At 47.2% G+C, this 22,851-nt stretch overlaps 1 protein-coding gene across 5 annotated transcripts in view; it reads right to left on the reverse strand.

The window, feature by feature from the left end:
* The window catches only part of ZC3H7B (zinc finger CCCH-type containing 7B), a 97,279-nt gene extending 75,743 nt beyond the window's left edge, over window positions 1-21,536 (reverse strand). The window contains exons 1-8 of one of the 5 annotated variants that reach the window (XM_056523998.1): window positions 19,250-21,536; window positions 14,673-14,733; window positions 14,554-14,593; window positions 12,101-12,298; window positions 4,652-4,810; window positions 4,494-4,574; window positions 2,917-2,976; window positions 2,095-2,134 (exon numbers count right to left, since the gene is read on the reverse strand). In XM_056523998.1, the coding sequence (XP_056379973.1) occupies window positions 2,095-2,134; window positions 2,917-2,976; window positions 4,494-4,574; window positions 4,652-4,810; window positions 12,101-12,298; window positions 14,554-14,593; window positions 14,673-14,733; window positions 19,250-21,332 (2,722 nt within the window). In that variant the 5' untranslated portion in view covers window positions 21,333-21,536. Of the gene's footprint in view, window positions 1-2,094; window positions 2,135-2,916; window positions 2,977-4,493; window positions 4,575-4,651; window positions 4,811-12,100; window positions 12,299-14,553; window positions 14,594-14,672; window positions 14,734-14,829; window positions 15,161-19,249 lie in introns of those variants that run through there. The other 4 variants (XM_056523996.1, XM_056523995.1, XM_056523997.1 and 1 more) reach the window with 4 other exon arrangements.
* Window positions 21,537-22,851: the final 1,315 nt, after the last annotated feature.

Raw genomic sequence — 22,851 nt, forward strand, 5'->3', positions numbered from 1 at the left:
CCTTCATTCAATTTATATGTATATGTGCCGTCCGGAATACAACTCCAACTAGTTGATCCTCTGCTGAGGGACCCAACCTGCTAGTCAGCCCTTCCTTATGATTAGGGATCGACCGATATCGTTTTTTAAGGGCCGATACTGATAATCTGGGGAGCTTAGGGCCGATAGCCGATAACTTATACCGATATTCCTGTATAAGTTATCGGCTATTTATCCCCCTGCGACACAGCTGCAGATCATTGATTTAAAGCGGGCGCTTTAAATCAATGCACTGCAGTGGCTTTTGCGGTGCCATAGACCGCCCCCGCCACCCGCTTCTCTCCCCCCTGCCTGTCCGGGGGTCCTGAGACCTATCACCGCCACCGCTCCCCACCGCGCCTAGGGGTGCCTCCAGCTGTTGCAAAACTACTACTCCCAGCATGCCCGGACAGCCGTTGGCTGTCCGGGCATGCTGGGAGTTGTAGTTTTGCAACAGCTGGAGGGCCTACTGTAGGTATAGTATATTATACAGACCCCTGTCCATCCCAGAACCCTGACTCACCTTCTCAGCTGCTGCAGGGACCGTCCAGGGAGGGTGGTCCGGGCCATCCATCCTTCCTGTAGTGTCCGGCGGCATTCCAGGTGGATGGTGAACCGGTCCGGGCTGTCCTTCTCCAGGCGTCCTCTTCTCCACTCCGGGCAGGTCTCCGGCCTAATAACGCTGCATAGACGCCGCTGTGCAGCGACGCACCTGACGTCACGGCGTAGCGGCGTCTATGCCGTGTACTAGGCCGGAGACCTGCCCGGAGTGGAGAAGAGGAGCCCCGGAATGCCGCCGGACACTACAGGAAGTATGGATGGCCCGGACCACCCGCCATTACATTTTTTTTATTGACTCGGAGGGTTGGGGAGGGGCCCGACCGGTATAGCGGTATGGGCAAAAATCCATACCGTGGGAGGAAAAAAAAAACAGTATCCGGTTCATACCGGTATACCGCCCAGCACTACGGTGGGGGGTGCGACGCGGTGGGTCGGTCGGGGGGGGTGGGGTCGGTCGCGGTGCGGTGGGGGCGGTGCGGGGCATTATCGGCTTATCAGCAAGGTAATTGCCGATACCGATAATGCCCAAAATCGTGATTATCGGGCGGTAATATCGGCCATACCGATAATCGGTCGATCCCTACTTATGATACGAGGTCTTTTTGTCCTCTCACTTTACCTTACTGATATGTAAATATGTGTGCACCACTTCAAATTACTACTGCAGAGTCTCATCGGTAATGTGTTATGTATAGCTTTGTTAACCCCTTAACGACACAGGACGTATATTTACATCCTGCGCCGGCTCCCGCTATATACGCGATGACCCCGCAGCCATCAACTACCGGGACCAGCGGCTAATACCGGACATCACTGATCGCGGTGATGCCTGGTATTAACCCTTCAGATGCGGCGATCAAAGCTGACCACCGCGTCTGAAGGGAAACCAAATTCAAACCAGCAGCTCAGTCGGGCTGTTTGGGACCGCTGCGGTGAAAAAGCGGCATCCCGAACAGCTTGCAGGACATGAGGAGGATCCCTTCCTGCCCTGAGACCTAGGCAGGAGCAGCCAAGCGGCGATAACACTGATCAATACCATGTTAATGCATGGCAGTGATCAGTGTAGGAAATCAGTGTGTGCATTGTTATATCCCCCTATGGGAGCTATAACATTGCAAAAAAAAAAAAAAAGTGAAAAAAAGTGTTAATAAATGTGATTTAAGCCCCCTTTCCTAATAACACCACTAATTGCACATGGCTAATATCGCGATTCGATTGCTTTGCGATTATGCACGACTATACAAATTGATGGCTAATTCATTATATTCGGATGCAGAAACTCCAAGGCTGGGTTCACATCACGATTTGAACCTCAGATACGATTTCGGAAGCTCAAATAGTCTGAAGTCTAATCTGTGCATCGGAGGTTAAAATCGTGATGTGAACCCAGCCTTACTGTAGATTTGCCCATCACTAGTGCTAACATTACACACCATCCAGATCACTGTAAGGTAACAAGATAATAAGAATTCACTGATTTTAGTCACTGCTATTGGCAAAAGACTCAAAACTCACCTGTATAAATGTCATCCACCGATCCTGTACCGTTGGAAGTCTAACAAAAAAAAAAAAAAAGTCAAAATATTCAAAATTAAAGTTACACATTATCTAGCCTTTTATTTAAATATATTCTGCTAGTTTATTTTTTCATACAGTTTAGTGCAGTGTTTCCCAACCAGGGTGCCTCCAGCTACTGCAAAACTACAATTCCCAGCATGGCCGGACAGCCTTCGGCTGTCCGGACATGCTGAGAATTGTAGTTTTGCAACAGCTGGAGGCACCTTGGTTGGGAAACACTGAGTTAGTGGATTAGCAGATAATAAAGGAATAAGGGAAAACTTTGCTCAGGGCATTTTATGACAATCCTCTAAAAGTCTCTGAACTAATGAAACCAGGAACTGATTTGCCCATCAGAAGATCAGATTACAGTGTACTGCCCAACCATAACTACTAGTATGGTGATGCAGGTACGAGTGTTAGTGAACACATAAGCTGCTGTAGCACTGAGGACAGCCGGGGCCCGGCGCACTGAGGACAGCCGGGGCCCGGCGCACTGAGGACAGCCGGGGCCCGGCGCACTGAGGACAGCCGGGGCCTGGCGCACTGAGGACAGCCGGGGCCCGGCGCACTGAGGACAGCCGGGGCCCGGCGCACTGAGGACAGCCGGGCCCGGCTTGTCCCGCCCTCACTTTCTGTATTTGGACTCCGCACAGAGACATACAGGCAAATATACATATAATGGTATTATGCCAATTTAACTTTAGTTTAAAGTGTTTTCCTAATATTATCCATTTAGACAAAAAATACAGAAGGAATAGAACAAAGCTAAGAAATTACCTTACAGCTTCCTGCTGCAGAAACTCCATTTGTCATTAAGCCAAATGTCTCAAGCTCCTGCTGCAAACATGATGAAGTAAAATGTAATATATCGATATATAAAATACAAATGCAGTTTAGTCATATCAGTGTAATTAAAAATAGAGATTTGTAGCTTCACACACTTAAAAGTGAACAGTATGCAACATGTCTATTTACACAGTGCTGGTTTATTGCTGCCAATTGTTTTGATGGGTAACTGCAGAACATATATGTAATCAGTGTATTATGCTGGCTGATGGATCCAACTGAACAATACAGCCCCCAGTGACACTAGAAAAAAAATTAAGGAAGAGATATTTAGCCTAGCATGCCGACTAGTGAAGGACATAAAGTAGTGTACTGCACCAGACATTATTAGCTTTCTCTTAAAGGGGAATTCCAACCTTAGACATCTTATCCCTTATCCAAAGGATGTCTGATCACAGGGGTCCCACCGCGATCTTGGTGCAGCCTCCGACATTCTGTGCTGGGCTCTGCTCCCGAGAATAGAGACAAGACGTCATGACTACGCTCTCTCCTGACGTCACACTCCCTCTCATAAACATGAATGTGTGGCGTGACATCACGAGGGGGCATGGTCGTGATGTCACATCTCAGAAGCAGCGCCTGGAACAGAATGCCGGGGGTTCACAGAGATCGCGGGGGTCCCAGCAGCGGGACCTCTGCCATCAGACATTTTATCCTCTATCCTTTGGCCAGAATACCCCTTTAAATTACCCTTTCCTGGGCAAGCTCGTTTGGGCAAGTAATTGGCAAGCTTGTTTCCCCATGTTTTCAAGAGTTTGTTTTCCCCACGTTTTTTAATTGATGGAAGAAATGACTGATTTTTATCTCTGCCGAGAGCTCGAACCGCAGTTATTCTTCATCAGAGCCAAGTCTATTCTCTGGCTCCCTGTTGCACTGTAGTCACTATATTGAGCTTTGGAAGGCAAATTAAAAATAAGTTTAGAAAAAAGCAGAACTGTCATCATACTATGGTGCCCTCTGTAAAATTAATACATTATGGGGAAACATTTTTCAACAGCAACAACCCAGTATTTTGACATAAAAAGGCATACGTTTTGACCCATACCATCATTTTTGTGCTTGTGTTTTGGCGAATATAAAAGCGAGTGAACTTGTTTAAATAATAAGCTGCCTTCACATAGGGCCCCCTCCCATAGACTTGCATTGAGGGGACGGGGCGTGGCATCACACGGGGACGGAGTCATGACGTCACAGACTTCCGTTCCGGTGGTCGGGACCCAGACCCTCCAGCACTTCCGGAGCAGAAACAGATGAGTGCCGAATGCTATATTGCGGGGGGTCCCCAGTGATCAGACATCTTATCCCCTATCCTTTGGATAGGGGATAAGATGTCTAGGGGTGGAGTACCCCTTTAAGTCCAGGGACAATGCATCCGTCTATCAGGAGATTTTGGAGCACTTCATGCTTCCTTCTGCAGACGAGTTGCATTACTGAAAAAAATGAAATTGTGCAAGATATTCTAATTTTTTTAGTTTCCCCTGTATATACATGTATGCTCCATAATGTACCTGCGGTCTTTTGTATGCTCTGCGCTGCTTTAAGCCCAGTTTTTGTACAAGCTCCTGGGCAAGTTCTGTTACACTCTCATCCTGAGGATAAAAGCAAAGCATCATGTCAGTTCCTCCAGATACAAATATGTCCCAACCCAAATTTTGTCACGGCCTACCTGTACTAGTGTCAATATCCTGTGGCTGATACAGCCATAGGCTTCTTGGTGCTTCCCAAGTTTGTCCAAAGCTTTGGCTTTACGGTACAAAGCCTTTGTGTTCTCCTTGTCTAAACTCAAAGCTTTCTCACTGTCTTCCAGTGACTTTTCAAAGAGACCCTGAAAAGAAATGTCAAAGAGAAATTAATTTACCAGTCATAGCTGACCTGTCAGTGTTCGTTATACATTAAAGGGGTTATACAAGGGGGGAAAAAAGTCCTAATTTCTTCCAAAAACTGCACCACTCCTTTCCTCAGGTTGTTTTTAGTATTATAACTTGGCTCCATTCACTTTAGAGGGTGATGCTGCCATTGGGCCCAGGAATCTGAGGGGTCCTAAAATGTCTCTTCCCCTTACGAGTAGACCAGTACAATAACTTAAATGGTACCTGTCATTAGTAATAAAAATGTTATACATTAGCCTATTTGAATTACTTTTCTACTATACTTAATTTTTTTATTTTTTTTACTTTATGTGTTAAATTAACTCCTAAAAATTTGGTAAGGGCCACCAGGCCTCCTCCTGGTCCTGCTCGCAGATTGTCTTCTGGAGTAGCCTGACAGAGACATAAGTCAGGAAATGCAGGTGGGACCTCAGCAGTGTATAGAGCTGAATATTACAGCTACCTTTCCCTTTGAGCTGAGCTAGACTGTAGAGTCATGATGCCTTCAGTTCATAGGAGGAGACTTATCAAAACCTGTCTAGAGGAAAAGTTGCTGAGTTGTTCCATAGCAACCAATCAGATCACTTTTCAGGGGCCCAAAAATGAAAGAAGCAATCTGATTGGTTGCTATGGGCAAATCAGCAACTTTTCCTCTGGAATGGTCTTGATAAATCTACCCCATAGTGCTTAATATTATGTGGTGCGGTCTCAGACAATCACAGCCCATCTCACACTTAACTGCTCTGGCTATATGTAGCAGAGTGAGGGTAGAGTCACACATAGCGCATATGCAGTGTATTTGATGCTGCGAAATGCGCTGATGACCATCCCTAGAGTAAGCCTCTTGCTGTGCCCGTGTATCCTGCATTGTCTCGTAGCAGCAATCTGCCTCTACACGCAGACAAAGAGGGACCTGCGATTTATGCACGCATGGGAAATTTACTCACAGACATTGCGGCCGCTCTCTGCTAGCTCATGTGCACGTGACTCGCAGATCCCTGTGTATCTGCTGGTAGCTGTGGAATGCTGTTACAAGCTGACAACCCAGGACACACGGGCACAGCAGGAGGCTCACACTAGAAATTGTCATCAGTGCATCTGCATCATGAAATCCGCTGCGGATGCACTACGTGTGACGTTCCCCCCAGCAAGGCTTCAGAGTATGTCATGCCAGCCAAGAACCTCCCCTTCCAAGTAAGTGGAGCCAAGTGAGAGTGAGCAAAAGGTACAGAACAATATCGAGGTAGAAAACTAAAAAAGATTTTTTTGTACTCACTGTAAAATCTCTTTCTCCTAGTCTTCATTGGAGGGACACCTATACTGATTGGTATATGCTCTTGCCACTAGGAGGCACTGACACTAGGAAAAAAAAGTCTACTCCTCCCTGGCAGGATATATTCGCCCACTGGAAGTGAGGTAACTCAGTTTTGTCACAAAGCAGTAGGAGAAGCCAAGAAAGAAATATGTCTGAAGAACCATAGAAAGGAATCCCAGATAAAAAAAACAAGAACCAGAAAAGAAAATCTGGACCAAGAAAGAAGAAATGAGTGGGTGCGGTGTCCCCCAATGAAGGCTACGAGAAAGAGATTTTACAGTGAGTACAAAAAGAATCTCCTTTTCTCGGTTGCTATTCATTGGGGGGACCTTACAGATGGGACGTACCAAAGCAGTCCCCTAGGGAGGGGAAAAACAACCAACAGCAAAATTAGAATCGGTCCAGAAACCGAACCCACTCGACCATAAGGCCTGCGGACGAGATCCAGGGAAGAGACAACCGAGGCCCACAAACTGATCTCCTGGAAGAACCTCCGTCCATGGAGAATGACTAGGACGCCAAGAAAGAGACCGTCCTATGTAGAGATTCCAAAGCTATGGTCCATAAAGAGAGACAAGAAAAGGTCGACTAGGAAGCCAGAAGGACCGGAACCATCCTGGTAGGAGGTAGGCATCAACTCCAAGGAACACAGAACCAGACAGAGGGCTAACCCGGCCTGGGAAACCAAAATGGAAAAAGGGCAAAAACAAGAGAACCCAATCCAAAGGGAAGGTAACTCCAGAAAACTGTAGTCAGTGTAGCGCAACTGACACCGACAAGGAAGGAGGAACAAATCCCCCCCCCCCCCAGTGAGATTGCACAGAGGGAGGAGGAGAGCAACGGAAGGACCCAAACAACAGACGGTGCTAGACCGGCTGTCGGCGGGCCATACAAGATCGCATAAACTCCTCCAACAGAGGAGAGTGCCAAGTCTGCATGAGCAGCAGTAGATACCCAAGAAACCGGAAGAGAGCAAGGCTACAAAAGTGCACAGCTCAGTTGATTGCTCTCAGCAAAAAACAAGGGCCCAGCCAGGTACCCCACCTATATAGAGGAGGGAAAACAAGGGGTGGTCGCTATGAAACCTAGGCCCAGACTATGCCAAGCTCCCTAAACCCTGTACCCCCTGTGGAAGGGGGATGATCAAAGTGCGCCAGGCACTATAGGAGCAGTGAAATGCCACCTGAAGATAAGGGGGGCAAAGTACTGGGTGGACGTAGTCCCCAGGAATCCTGCAACAGCATATCAAGGAAAGGAGGAGGTAATTTGAGTCCTGACTACGAATGGAAGTAAGAAGCGCACACACACCCAAAGCGTTGAGAGGAACACCCCAACCCGGTGTAACCCTGGACCAGAAGGGCATCAACGGAGCCATTCTGGTCATTTCCTAAGACAACAGAGCTGTCGTCTGAACCACCCTGGACCGGAAACCCAGGACAGATACCGGGAGGCATGGGGGGGGGGGGGCTAAACCGACTGAGTAGCTCAATCATGAATGCCTGCCCAGAGGAGAGGAGTTCAACCACCTAAACCTGTGGACACAAGATCCCAGGAAGGCCCGAGGCACACCCCACAGAAAAAAAAAAGTGGAGGTGGCCTCTACATGTGCAGAGTGGCCTAGCATATGAAGGGACACAGACATGGTTATCGCACAATGGTAGTGGGGTACCAAGACTGCAGACGCGAAAGAAATCGCAGACATTCAAAAGTCTGGCAGAATGGTGTCACAACCATGCCCCTAGCAGACAACTGTTGGCCCTTAGAAAGGGGAACAGAGAATGCTGCTGTTTCTGCGAAAGACCATGGAACCTGCAGGAAACGCCCACACCCAAGCTCCAAATGGTGTCACAGATGCAAGGGATGAAGGATGAATGGACTGCTGTCACAGATGCAAGGGATGAAGGATGTATGTGGAGCCAGAAACCTACAGAGTCTGGCTGCCAAGTATAAAAGATCCAATTAAACCACCGAGACAATTCTCTTTGGAACTTCACCTGGAAAATGAGTCACCGGTCTGTAATCGCAGGAGCGGCCAGAATGGGGAAGGTGACCTGGCGGGGTAGAAAACCATGCAGACGCAGTCTGGCTATCTGGCATAGGGACCATGGCCACACCAGGTGCAGGAAACAGAATCACACACCGAAGTGGGTTACCAGTCTTCAGCCTTGAGAGCGGCAAGCATGTAGGGAGGAACCTGGTAAAGGAGGGAACCCCGCGAACCAGTAGGTGGTGTATTGTATAGGGCCCATGGAGCAACATGGGGAGACTCACTCGTAACTACACCTTGGCAGTGGATAACCTGAACTATCGTCCACGGCGTGGGCGGCGTGGTAGTGGACCCAACGTAATAGTAGTAGGCCATGCAGACAACCGTCGGGCTGACTGGTATAGGATTCCTGAATGCTCAGGGTCACTCCATCAAACCCCCTACAGAAAGTGGGGTATTGGAAGTACAACCAAACTAACGAGTGACCTGCCGGTGAAAGAGACCCAGCAGATGAAAGTTTGGTTGACTCATCAGTCCCGAGTACCTGCAGGGACTCTCATCCAGAGTCCTTATACCAGCAGAGAGGTACCAAAGATCTGACCAAGGATGGAGCAGCCCTGAGATGGGAGACCGACAGTGATGAAAACCGTGCAGACAACAGTCTTGCTGAACAAGTACACTTCAAGGTGCTGGATAAAAGGGGACAGCCAGATAGGCGATCACTGTGCCCCATTGCCGCATGTGGGAGGGGAGGCCTAGGAGCGTTAGATAGTATCCCCGCCACCTTGGGAGATCAGGGGTGGCTGAAGAGCATCTGAATGCATCCCTGTACCCTGTCTAGAGTCCATAGGACACGCTGGGACACGTCTTTGTACACCTCCACAGCAGTTGGGTACTGGAACTCCAGCCTCAGATACATCTGCTGAGTGATGAGTGACAAGCGGCTGAGAAGACCACGTAGACCACTGTCTGGCTTACTGGTATGGGTCCATAGTAGCCAACGGGTCACTCTGTCGGACACCTTGCATAAGCAGTAGGGTACCGGAGTGCCAGCTGCGGACGCGAAAGCTGAGAGATGAGTGACAGGCAAGACTACTGTCTGGCATATCGACATCAGGACCAATCCATGCCCACGCAGGGACACTTCCACGGAGACCTCGCACTAGACGGGAGGCCACAGAGCCCTAGCCACAGATGCGGCAGCCTGTAGAGGAGGGAATCATTGTATGACACGCCAGAACACCCCCATGGTGGGTGACCGGCAGACCTGACAGAGTGTCCGCCAGGAATGCAAAAAAACTCTTGCAATGGCATCCGACCAGTGTCTTGCCTCGGTAGGGAGGGACTGGAATTCGGCCGTGGGCACGACGTGCATGAGATGGCATGGCACTCAGTAGTAGACCCTGAATATATCCCTGAAAGTTTCCAAGGGATAGAGAAATCCCTGGCAGTAAATCGCCACGTTGGTGCGCAAGTGTTCCCTGACAGAATGAGAACCCTGCAAAAAATAGATATGCCAGAGGCATACCTCAACTGACAATGTAATGTAAATAGTCTAAGGCAGGCCACGTACAGGGTGACTGAAGGAATAAAGCAGGCCTCCGATTCCGTCCGTAGAAAAGGGACCCTGCAAATATTAAACTGATAAGAACAGATGTGACAGGCCAAGGCTGTAATAGCGTTTGGTTGCCACAAGAGGAAGCTCAAGAAGTAATGAAAAATACAAGGTGCAATACAATTGATGGCCACGAGAGGGCACCAAACACCACCAAACGGTCTGAATGACCAGTGGTGAATTTTTAAAAATGTTTTCACATTTTAACAGACAGCACAGCCTGCCGAGAAGGGAGGGCGCACTAGAAGAACACCGCCCCCGGAGCCGGCCTCAGACTAGTAGAAGCATTGGGGGGGGGGACTTGTGGTAAGATGTGGCACCCGGCCGCATGTACGGGGCGCTTGCCACACTATCTGGCCATTACAGGAAGAGGGCTGGGGAACTGGGTGAAAGACGTGGCCGATTCTTCCCCCACTAGAAAAGCGCCCAACTGCATGGGGAGCACTGAGGGCAGTAGGCCACATGGGACCGGAGAACCACTGCCTGCAGCTGTAGGTCTCTGGTCAGCCCATAAAGAACGCGGCAAGGACATTGCGCCTGGCCGCAGCAGATATTATTAAGCAGGCTGGTGTGCCTGCACTGAGAACGCGGTCAGCCGCGTGGGACCGGAGACCTGCTGCCTGCAGCTATAGGTCTCTGGTCAACCTAATAAAGAATGCAGCCAGGACACTGGGCCTGGCTGCTCAAGGTAGTAAGCGGGCAGATAACGCCCCCACTGGGGAAGTGGACAGCCACGCGGGACCAGAGATCCGCTGCCTCAGAGACTGAAACTGGGGCAACAGCATAGTCTCCGGCCGGTAGTGAAGATAACGTGGCCAGGGCACTGTTCCTGGCCGTAATACATGTGTAGAGATGTGTGGCCCGAAGGGGAAGGTTCACCAGATTGCCCCCTCTAGGAAGGCGCCAGAGGCCATGAAGGGTCCAGCCCAGTAAAGCCCCGTGTAATGGCAGCTGAGGAGCTGGGCACATGAGAGGAAGGGGACCCCTGGATGAGCAAGAGGGGGGGGGGGGAGAGGGGGGAAAGGGGGTTGTAGTGCATACCCACCCACGGTTCCATCTTCTTATACTCACCCTCAAGTCTTCAACCAGCTTATGGCCTCTCTGCATCATACCAGGCTAAGATAGCAGGGCGAGCAGGGGCAGTGGGGGACCCGGACCAAGGGTACAACCTCCAGGCGCTGGCCGTTGGCGATAAGGGGTTGACAATCCATACTCTCATGTTCTGTGTCCCTGTCGCATATGGGGAACAGGTAGCGCCATGCTCCTGAACCCCCACCTAAAAGGAAACAAAAGGGACATAGAAACCTAATTTAACAGCCTTACTAGAAAATAATAAAAAAAAAAGACCAGGTCTGGGGAGCTCCCAGACATGTGTCTTGCCTCCTACTGACACTAGCTAAAACTCATTACCTCACTGCATGTGGGCAGGTATATCCTGCCAGGGAGGTGCCAACTTGTTTTCCTAGTGTCAGTGCCTCCTAGTGGCAAGAGCATATACCCATTAGTATCGGTATCCCCCAATGAAGAGCGACCGAGAAAATAATCCACCAACTGTCTTTATTGTTATTATCATGATGAAGGGAGTGAACTGGGGGAATAAAAAAATACATCAAGCTCATGACAGGTACTCTAAGCATTATATAGTGACCCCCCCTGACTTACCATGGCCCTGACATATGATCATTTCAACATAGGATGGCCTTTCAGAGGCCATGGTATGTTGAAGGCAGCATCAACATACGATGCTTTTGTATGTCGGGGCCATCGCATAAACGGCTATACGGCAGCGCAGACTGTTTCAGCTGTCACCGGATAGCCGTTTACCGTGCCCCGTGTGCTCCAGTGAGTGTCACTCATCTGTCCCCGCTGCTCCAGACCGTCCTCTTCATGCTCCGCTGCATAGCTGTAGCTCTCCGTCATCACAACGCTGTGAACGCCGTCCCGTCATCCAATAGGAGCGGAATGCGCAGCGATGTGATGACTGCGATTAAGAGCGATGATCCAGGGCATCGGTGACGGTCCGGAGCGACAGGGACACCCCGGGGACATGATGGCGGCGATGGAGAGTGACAATCCAGGGCAGCGGTGACAGTCCGGAGCGGCGGGGACACGCGAGTATAAGTTTGTATATTATTATTGCACGGATCCCTCAACATACAATAAATTCAAGTAACGATGGTTCGTTCGGAACGAATTACCATCGTATGTTGAGGGACCACTGTAATTGAGAGACCCCGTTACAGATTTTGCACTCCCCTTCCCTAGGAGTGTTGTGGTGTTGCAGCTCACACAGCCGATGGACAAAAGTAGAACTGTTAGTTTACACTTACCATGGAAAAATAGCAACAGGATCGGTTCACAAGTAGTCTGCACAGCAGTTCTTGAGATAGGACAAGTTCCTCAGATGCTGCATAGTCAGCTACAGTCAGTCCTTCAGTATACTGCCCTAAAGCCAGCTTCACTTCCCCTTCACGGTGCAGCGCATTGCCCTCTGTAAACAGGTCCTCAACCAGCTTTTGTAGGAAACGCTGACAAAAGATCACATGTTGAGCCTTCAGGTTAGCTTTTGCATTTTACAAATAAATAAAAACTCATAACTAATAACCGGGCAAATATTGTACTCATAGCCTGATTGTATACAAAACAACAATAAAATGTCTTTTTAACAATATTGTATTTAGAAATATGTCATTTTCTACAAGTAAACAAATAAAGAAGGATTAAAATAAAAATAAAAAATCAATAACTACTACTTATATCAAAACACCAGACACCAGTTAGTATGAAAAATATCTACATTTTATTTATATCCAGAGATATAAACTAACAAAACAAAAAAAGTACATTGGTGAGATAATAGAGAATAAACAAAACAAGTATAATGTGCTCACTATGTTATGGCAAAATAATAACAAGACTATAGGTCAGTGTTTCCCAACCAGAGTGCCTCCAGCTGTTGCAAAACTACAACTCACAGCATGCCCGGACAGCCTTTGGCTGTCCGGGCATGCTGTGAGCTGTAGTTTTGCAACAGCTGGAGGCACCCTGGTTGGGAAACACTGACAGTATTATATTAAATGTGATACAGCAGCAGCTGATCACACCCATGTCCGTTTCTCCCCGTCAGCCAAAGGCATGCTGGGAGTTGTAGTTTTGCAACAGCTGGAGGCACCCTGGTTGGGAAACACTGCTATATGTACTGGGTCAGCTGCATGACATAACTGATAATAATGGCTGCTAAATAAGCACACTATAGATAGAGGAAACAACCGATTCAACAGACACATTAGAAAAGGCCTATAATAGGGCACCAGAAAGTAGGGTGAGAGCACAATGCAAAAAAAGAAAAAAGGGAAGAAAACATAGAAACAAATCCACAAAGAAGACTGCACACACCCCTGCCCCTCCGCCATTTTACACCTGCTTCTTCAGAGGGTAAGATGTGAAACGGCATAAGGTGTGAAACGGCATTGGTAAAATGGGACTCGCAAACTCGCTCTGTGCGTAATCACGGACGATACAGGGGCCGGAGCATCGTGACGTCATGGCCCGCCCCCTCAATACAAGTCTATGTGAGGCGGCGTGGTGGCCATCACACCCCCTCCCACAGACTTGCATTAAGGGGGCGGATCGTGATGTCACGATGGGCGGCTTGTGACCTCGCGATTCTCCGGCCCCTGTATCGCCCGTCATTGCTCTGTGCAGTAATGACGGCGGGGTGCTGCAGCCAAGATCCCGGGGGTCCCCAGCGATCAGTCATCTTTATCCCCTATCCTTTTCTAGAAGTGAACTAGCCCTTTAAGTAGATAGAAGAAAATGGCGCAGCACTCCAAAAAATTTTTTAAAAACTATCAATTTATTCCTTCATGTCCAACAGAAAAAAAAGGGACGTTTCAGCTCCTCAATGGAGCTTTTTTCAAGCATGCTTGAAAAAAGCTCCATTGAGGAGCTGAAACATCACTTTTTTCCTGTTGGACATGAAGGAATAAATTTATAGTTTTTTCAAAATTTTTTTGAGTGCTGCATCATTTTCTTCTATTGCATGGACTGTGATCTGGTCGGGGCGCTGGCACCGTGCATCTGTGGTATAGTAGTGCTGCATTGACCTTTACAATTATCTTTAAGTAGATAGGTATACAAATTCACCCCATAAAAATTGCATTGGGTTCAATGGGAAATTTAAAAAAATAATAATAAGACCCTATCATGTTGTACTAAAGGTGTGCTTACACGTTCAGGTTTTTATTTGCAAATTATGAATACAGAGGGGAAAAAAAAAAATCCTCTGTCTTTCTTTTTCTGATCCTGGCTTTGAATTCAGTAATCACAAAAAAACCTGAAGGTGTGAACACTGTCTAAAGGACTTTTCACACTTTGAGGGTATATCCTCCCACCACTTCCTAGAACGAACTGGCAGCAGTGTTAGGGTATGTTCACACTTTGAGAACTTGAAATCCGCTGTGATTTTTGCTTCCATTTTCTTCAATGGGTCTGGAGTTGATCTGCCACTATAGTGGATTTTCCACTGACCCATTGAAGGGAATAGTAGCGAAACTCGCAGCAGGAAACCCGCTGCCAGTTATCCATGTGTGGACATACCCTTATGAGGCAGCACCAAAAAGGGCACTCCATCGGTTCTAGTCCGCTTTATTCGGGGGCGTATGACCATCCAAATAATGGATGACCACAAAGCCTATGAATAAAGAGAGTACTTTATGTTTCCCATATTGCAGGAAGCAACAGAAATAAGAATGGACTGTATGTACGTGTGCAGTGTATTTACCTTGTAATCATCTTCAGTTCCATGAAATGGGATGGTAGATCTGGTAAAAGTAAGAGACATCGTCATAAATGAACCTGAAGCTTAGACCAGACACGTAAGACATCAAACATGGCACTTACTGAATAAACTGCAAGCCCTTCTCAATATCTTCTCTCCGTATTTGTCTCTCCATAGAAAATCCTGTGGGTGACAGAACAGATTAGTGAAAACAGTTATAACAAATTATTATTATGTATAGTATCTGCAAGAAAAAAAAGGGTTAAGAGTGAACTAGACCTGGCATGGCCCCCGGGATGTGTGGAGGTAAGAATATTCCTGCTGCCCCTACAATGGAATCTCAAGGTCTCAGAAACGATGTAATGTTACATCGTAAGTCACAGATAAAACCGAACCAGACAACATGGCCGCCGAGGTCTAGACCATGCACCTTCTAACAGCAACTGTTTCAATTTTGTAGTCATCAAAACCTGCCCAGGAGGGAAAAAAGTGCCCAGTTGCCCATAGCAACCAGTCCACTTGCTTCTTTCATTTTTAAGGGTGCGTTCACACGGCCGTCTGTCCCCGTTCTTTTTTTCCCCATTTTGGTTCCGTTGTTGCTGCTTGTAAACGGATTACAAACGGTTGTAAAATAATCCCATTGATGTCAACGTGATTTTTTTTTTTTACAATCCTTCCACATGCGTTTGCACACGTCTGCACTCATTTCCCTTTTTTTTTTTTTTTACGGGAGAAAAGACGGTGCATGCAGTATTTTTTCTCCCGTCAAAAAAAAAAAAAAAAAAAATGGAAGAAAAAAAACAAATACAGTAAATTTAACATTGAAGTCTAGGGAAAACTAATGAGCCTTTAATGTCACCCTCAGAACCAAAAAAAAGTTTTTTTGGTTTATTAACTGAATAACGGATCCAAATAGATAACATCCGTTTGCATTATTATTGCGTTATTGCGTTTTTATTTTTGACGGGAGAACGACGGGACTGGTCTAGACGGCTGTGTGAATGCAGCCTAACAAGGCCTCTGCAAAATGAAAGAAGCGATCTGATTGGTTGCTATGGGCAACTAAGCAACTTTTCCTCTGTACAGGTTTTGATAAACCCCCCCCCCCCCTTCAATATGTTCAGAAATGTATCTAATTAAAGTTAGATCAGAAAAATTAACCCTTGGGCTGCACGGTGATTTGTGGTCATGTGACGTCTCGCTGCGACTAAGGATACTAAAAGTGGAGGCTAGTTTACATGCCGCGACAATCTGCACCTCTATTTGGGCCACACCAGCCCTATCATTCGTCGCGTTTCAGTCATTTTACGTAGGGTAGTGATTTTTGGGGGAGATTTATCAAAACCTGTGCAGAGGAAATGTTGCCCAGTTGCCCATAGCAACCAGATTTCTTCTTTCATTTTTAACAAGGCCTCTTCAAAATGAAAGAAGAAATCTGGTTGCTATGGGCAACATTTCCTCTGTACAGGTTTTGATAAATCCCCCCCCCCCCCCCTTCAATATGTTCAGAAATGTATCTACCTAAAGTTAGATCAGAAAAATTAACCCTTGGGCTGCACGATGATTTGTGGTCATGTGACGTCTCGCTGCGACTAAGGATACTAAAAGTGGAGGCTAGTTTACATGCTGCGACAATCTGCACCTCTATTTGGGCCACACCAGCCCTATCATTCGTCGCGTTTCAGTCATTTTACGTAGGGTAGTGATTTTTGGGGGAGATTTATCAAAACCTGTGCAGAGGAAATGTTGCCCAGTTGCCCATAGCAACCAGATTTCTTTCATTTTTAACAAGGCCTCTTCAAAATGAAAGAAGAAATCTGGTTGCTATGGGCAACATTTCCTCTATACAGGTTTTGATAAATCTTCCCCTTTATGTTTATTTTATTCATGAGCAAAACATACCAATATATTGTTGAGAATTTTGGGGTGGCTACTTAGTCAGGCTGTACCCAAAGCTCACCACTTTGACAGAACTAGAGAAGCTTCGCTAACAAAACCCGAGGCCTTCAGCAAACACTTTGGGGGTGGGGAGATTTATCGAAAAAAAACTTGTGCGAAGGAACAGCGGAGCAGTTGTCCATTGCGACCAGATTTTGGCTTTTATTTCTCGAAAAGCGGAATCTGATTGGTTGCTATGGGCAACAGTTTTCATTTTGTATTTGTCACTTGACAAAAATAAAGTTGCTTCATGACTGGTTGCTATGGGCAACAAGGACCAACCCTTTAGGACAGAAGGGGGTAGAACAGCGTTTCCCAACCAGCGTGTCTTGGGCTGTTGCAAAACTACAACTCCCAGCATGCCCGGACAGCCTTTGGCTGTCCGGGCATGCTGGGAGTTGTAGTTTTGCAACAATCGGAAGCACGCTGATCAGGAAACGATGATATGAACTGTTTTATGGCGGCCCGACTTAGCAGCAAGCCTCTAAAGTCCCCAGTATAATCTACTGAGAAAAACCTGTCGCCTGCTTTAGTTACGTGGATACTCTGTATATTTTGAAACTCTGAAAACTGCTTTACAGTTCGCATACAGATTTAAAAAAATTAAATAAAAGTTGAACAGAACAGTATTCACACGGCCATAATACTGCTCTGTGTTTTAGGAGGAAAATTAAGGCTGCATGCACATGTGCGGTGGACCCAAATAGAAGGAAAAAGGTTTTATATAGGTTGAAACTTTATTTCCATCCACTACTGTGTTTGGCAAAAAAAAAAAAAAAAAAAAAAAAACATCAATATTTTCACAAAAAAAAAAAAAAAAAACACATACATCCAACCTCTTGCATATTAATGTATAATACCAGAAGAAAAAAAGCCTAACAGCAAACCGAGTGAGTGACGATATGTTCACATGAGCGTACAAAGAGTCGTTGGCGGATTCCACTAAAATGATGGGACTTTAGGAATAATTGGCACTGGCGTTGTGTTCCGGTATGTGGAGCGCCATCAGTCAGTCCGCTGGAATGACGGGAGTTTAGCAGAGAGAAAAAAAATAATGCATGTCCTATTTTTTTTTCTTTGCTCACCTCCAATAAAATACCGGATCCCTAACGGACCCCATTCAAGTCAATGGGATCAGTCAGTACCCAGTGGTATCTGTTGTGCTCCAAGCCGTTCTGGGTCCTTTCGTAAAAAAAATTAAAAAATAAATGGACCAAGAACTGCAATACCTTAAGGTAAAGTCACACGTATTTGACACTGCGGATGCGCCACTGACCACCCCTAGAGTCAGCCTCCTGCTTTGTCTGCTCGTAGCAGCAATCCGCCGCTACGAGCAGACACAAACAGAGCTGCGAATCGTGGGCACATGCACGGTGTACTCAGACATCGCAGCAGCTCGGCCTAGCAGAGGGAGCCACTGCGATATCTGCGAGTACACTGCGAATCCGTGCGCGTGACTTGCATCTCCCTCTGTGTCTGCTCATAGCTGCAAATTGCTGCTACGAGCAGACAAAGAAGGACACATAGGCAAAGTAGGAGGCTGATTCTAGGGGCGGTCAGTAGCTCATCCACAGCCTCAAATAGGCTGCGGATGCGCTACGTGTGACCCCACCCTTAGAAGAGAAAAGAAATGGTGCATGTCAGGTTTTTTCTCCGCTAAAGTTTTGCACAGAAACGGACATCTAACGAAACCCCGACAGGCCTCAAATTAAATGGCACCTATCGGGATGTTTTGATGTCAGTTGTGATACCGTTCGTCCCAGCCCTGTTATCAGTGGCCCTAACAGATCTTCGTGGTGCTGGTGTGAATGAGGCCTTAATGCTTTATGTACACACGATGTATTTCAGGCCCCTCCGGAGGGTCAGGGTGGGTAGAAGAGTGTCCTCAATGAACGTCACATAGTGATCTACTGAGGCCATAGCTTGCTATACGACACTGTTTCTGTAACTCACATTTACTTCTATGGGAGTTACATTCACTGTGCAGATTTTATTTTATATTTAGACATTTTTATTTGGGTAGATGCTCGGTCTCCAAACTTAAATATTGCAAAACTACAACTCCCAGCATGCCCAGAGTCTGGGCATGATAGCAGTTGTAGTTTTGCAACATGTAAGAAGGGGCACAGTTTGGAGACCACTGGTGTAGAGGTTTATATAACTGGACCGGATGTGGTCAGTGGAGCCCTGTTATACAGCTAGATATGGATCACAGTGATGGGGTCTGCATACGCCATTAATGTCTGGGATGCAAATAACCCTTTAAGCAAAACATATGAAAACTTTTGTTCAGCCATCTCCCCCACCCTCCCCATGCACACACATGCCCAGCTCACCCGAGCACTCATATTTCATTAGCGATGAGGGAAAAGCCACTGTTAGACATCTACGGCAGAAGATCCAATAAGGGACTAGTTAGACCCTCGTAAGTTTAGGGAGTATTCTAACTAAACTGTGTACATCAGAGGTATATAATCCCAATTTTGTATATACCTCTGACGGACGCCTCCTACATATACAACTGTATAGGAGTACTGTGGCATACAGCCTAGCATGCTGGTTTTTCCCCCTTTCTCAAAAGCTATAGAAGGCAAAGTGGCACATATAAGCCAACGTTTCAAATTTTTATACAAATGTGCAATTTTTTTTTCTTACGCCAGAAAACTTGCTCAAAAATTCCCCTGTAAATGTATAGAGGATTTTTTTTATATAAACTATTTAAATATTAACCTGTTTGACATCAACCCGTTTGACATCTCACCTCCCCAAACATCAGATCCTGCTTTTATCTCCGGCTCGGGTAAGTTCATAGCAGGGAACATAGGCCGACCAGGATTTGTAAAATTTGGAATAGGATTTGGCTTTATTAACACTCTTCCAGAACTTTCTGTCTGCACACTGTCCCCGTTTATTGGCCTATGAAGTAGGTTTATGTCTGAATTTATTTCCACTGCCGGGTCTTTCTCAGGGGAAGGCTTTGTCACAGCTGGGAGACCCTTTGCTGGTAAGTTTTGTGAGCGCATCTTCACCAAGTCCTCTGCAGAAATAATCACGCTCACAGGGAGACCACCTTTAGCAGTCTGGAGATCCTCTTTAAGACCACTGCTCTTAGTGGCTGGAGACACCTTAGAGGACAGGTCATCACTTACAAAGGCAGAGTCTTTGGCAGCAGCAGCATTCTTGGCAGACGAAGAGTTCTTGGATGCAAAGGTGCCCTTTGCAGTGGAGGTGACCTTAGCGGCGGGGGTGACATTTGCAGGGGTGATGCTCTTCCCAGGAGGATTGTTCTTTGGGGCAGGTGTGCCCTTTCTAGGGGGAGGATCCTTTGCGGCAGTGGTGCCCTTTGTGGGGGAAGAGTCCTTTATGGGAAGGGTGCCCTTTGCATTGGGAGGGGTTTTTGTTGCAGGGGTGCACTTTCCGGAGGTAGGGTCCTTTGCGGAAGGGGTGCCATTTGCCAAGAAAGGGTCTTTAGCAGCAGGGGTGCACTTTCCCTGGGGAGAATCCTTTGTGGCAGTGGTGCCCTTGGGGGGGCGAACAGCCGGGGTATTATTTCCTGCAGGTGGTCCCTTTGGAGAGATAGCATTGTTTGCAGCAGGGGTGGAGATGGCATCCTTAGCAGCTGGGGTGCTCTTTGCTAGGTGAGCATCCTTAACAGCAGGGGTGCCCTTTGGAGGGGGAGTATCCTTTGCCGTAAGGGTGATCTTGGAAGGGGTAGCATCCTTTACAGCAGGGGTGCAATTTGCATAGGGGACATCCTTCACAGCAGATGTGCCCTGTGCAGGGGTAGAGTCCTTTGCGGTGGAGGGAACATCCTTTGCAGCAGGGGTTCTTTTTGCAGGGGGAGTATCCTTTGCAACAGATGTGCCATTTGCAGGGGGGGAATGCTTAGCAGCCGGGGTGTCCTTTGCTGTAGGGGTAGCATCTTTTGCAGCAGACGTGCCCTTTGCAGGGAGGGCATCCTTTGCTGTAGGGGTAGCATCTTTTGCAGCAGACCTGCCCTTTGCAGGGAGGGCATCCTTTGCTGTAGGGGTAGCATCTTTTGCAGCAGACGTGCCCTTTGCAGGGAGGGCATCCTTTGCTGTAGGGGTAGCATCTTTTGCAGCAGACCTGCCCTTTGCAGGGAGGGCATCCTTTGCTGTAGTGGTAGCATCTTTTGCAGCAGACGTGCCCTTTGCAGGGAGGGCATCCTTTGCCGTAGGGGTAGCATCTTTTGCAGCAGACGTGCTCTTTGCAGGGAGGGCATCCTTTGCCGTAGGGGTAGCATCTTTTGCAGCAGACGTGCCCTTTGCAGGGGGGGCAACCTTTGCTGTAGGGGTAGCATCTTTTGCAGCAGACATGCTCTTTGCAGAGGGAGCGTCCCTTGTGGGTAAGGAATTACTTGCAGGGAGAGGCTTGTTTGCATTAAGCTCTTCTATTGGATCTGTGGACTTCACTTCCTTATCTTCTACAGGAGCCGCCATTATCCAGTACCCCAATGGGCAGTCATCACAGCTGATAAGCGTTGGGCAAGAATTCTCCCCTATTTCCCCTTCTGCCTCTATAAGAACGGACTGATAAGCCATTGCATCTGATTTGATAAAGTCCACAATTCTTACCAGTCCCCGATTCAAGGCTCTGGCCACCACAGAACATATCACCCCATCGGGCATGTCCGCTGGGATGAAGTTGACAATGACGGTCTTCTTGGGATCGGCTTTCTCTTGCAGGCACCACCGGTATGCACCATCTTCTATGCCTCTGGCGTGCAGTTCGGTCATCAGACTGAACATGGTGAACTCGGTGGAGCCCTCCTCAGGCTGCAGTATATGGGCCCGCTTCTTCTTTTCTCCTTTCTTAGAAGACATTGCTGAAGTCACTGCAGAACAAGAACTACAAGTCCCTGGCACACCTGGCCTGTGTTCACACTGTGGCTGAACCTATACAGTTACAGATTCACACAGGTTAACCCCCATAAACGCCATGCACCGAGCACCAGCCCCGGACACCGTCTGCACACATGCAGCATCAGCTCTGTAGGTTACTTTCACTTCATGCCATTCATTACAGAGGCGTCCCCATTACCTGCGCCCTTATACGGCGGTCAACTAACACTCCGGCCTGTACAGATGCTGCTCATCTACCATGACTCAATACCCAGAGACACTTCTCAAACTACGGGGACCACACGGAACAAACTCCAAGCGGAAAGTCCGAGCTGCTACAGGAGCGGCTCATCCACTTGAGGGTATAGTCGCGTATATACACATTGTCCCCATTACTGGCGCCATTTTGGCGTCGCCTTCCCTATACAACTGAAAGGGTGATGGTCTTCAAAAAGATGTCGGTGAAGCACGAGTGGAAAGAAAACCTATGAGGCGGCGCAAACCAGAGCAAAATAAATCCCGAAATCCTCCTCGCTGAGCAGATCGACATCTACCTAGCAACAATGCTTTAACCCTTAATGATCCAGCAAAACACTGTAAATATTGTTCCTGTTACTGGATACAACATATCAGGCTTTAATAATAGCATTATAATATTGTGCCCTACAGAATCCAGACACGATTGCTATATCCTTTTATTACCAATCTCCATTGGCAATTTCAGTGTTATAGTTGCGAAACAATTACCGATTAGCCAAGCGATTATCGTTGTGTTTGTGTTTCGTATTAAACTAGTAATACCGCGCTAAAATAAGTCAGAGGAAGTCAATTTACGCGATACCCATCTAAATGTGATTAAAAGTAATTTTTCTATGAAAAAACTATATTTCCAATGATAATCAATAAATTCACATTCTGTCATTTACCGATCAATTATCAGGTACAGGGAGCATTTAATCCTGGCATCATAGATAGCGAATATGTGTAAACGGACAATGATAAAGGGAAATATACCCTGTTATTACAGATACAGTGGTCCCTCAAGTTACAATATTAATTGGTTTTGGGACGACCATTGTATGTTGAAACCATTGTATGTTGAGATCATGACTATGGAAACCTGGTAATTGGTTCTAAAGGCACCAAAATGTCATCCAAAAATAGGAAAAAGTGAGGATTAAAGAAAAATAAGTAGATAACTAATATAGATAAAGCAAATCCTTACATATAAAAGTAAGAAAGATCTGCTGGGAGCTGTAAATCACTGTCTATGTCAGTGCTTCCCAAGCAGGGAGCCTCCAGCTTTTGCAAAACTACAACTCCCAGCATGCCCGGACAGCCAAAGGCTGTCCGGGCATGCTGGGAGTTGTAGTTTTGCAACAGCTGGGGGCACCCTGCTTGGGAAGCACTGGTCTATGTAGAGGACAGGAGCTTCTTCGGGGTCCTGTAGAGTGCACGCAATGTCCTAAAAAAAAGTAACATGGAGCCGCCCTCACCTGGT

Source organism: Hyla sarda, chromosome 6, assembly GCF_029499605.1.
Source record: "Hyla sarda isolate aHylSar1 chromosome 6, aHylSar1.hap1, whole genome shotgun sequence".
In the NCBI taxonomy this organism is placed as follows: Eukaryota; Metazoa; Chordata; class Amphibia; order Anura; family Hylidae; genus Hyla; species Hyla sarda.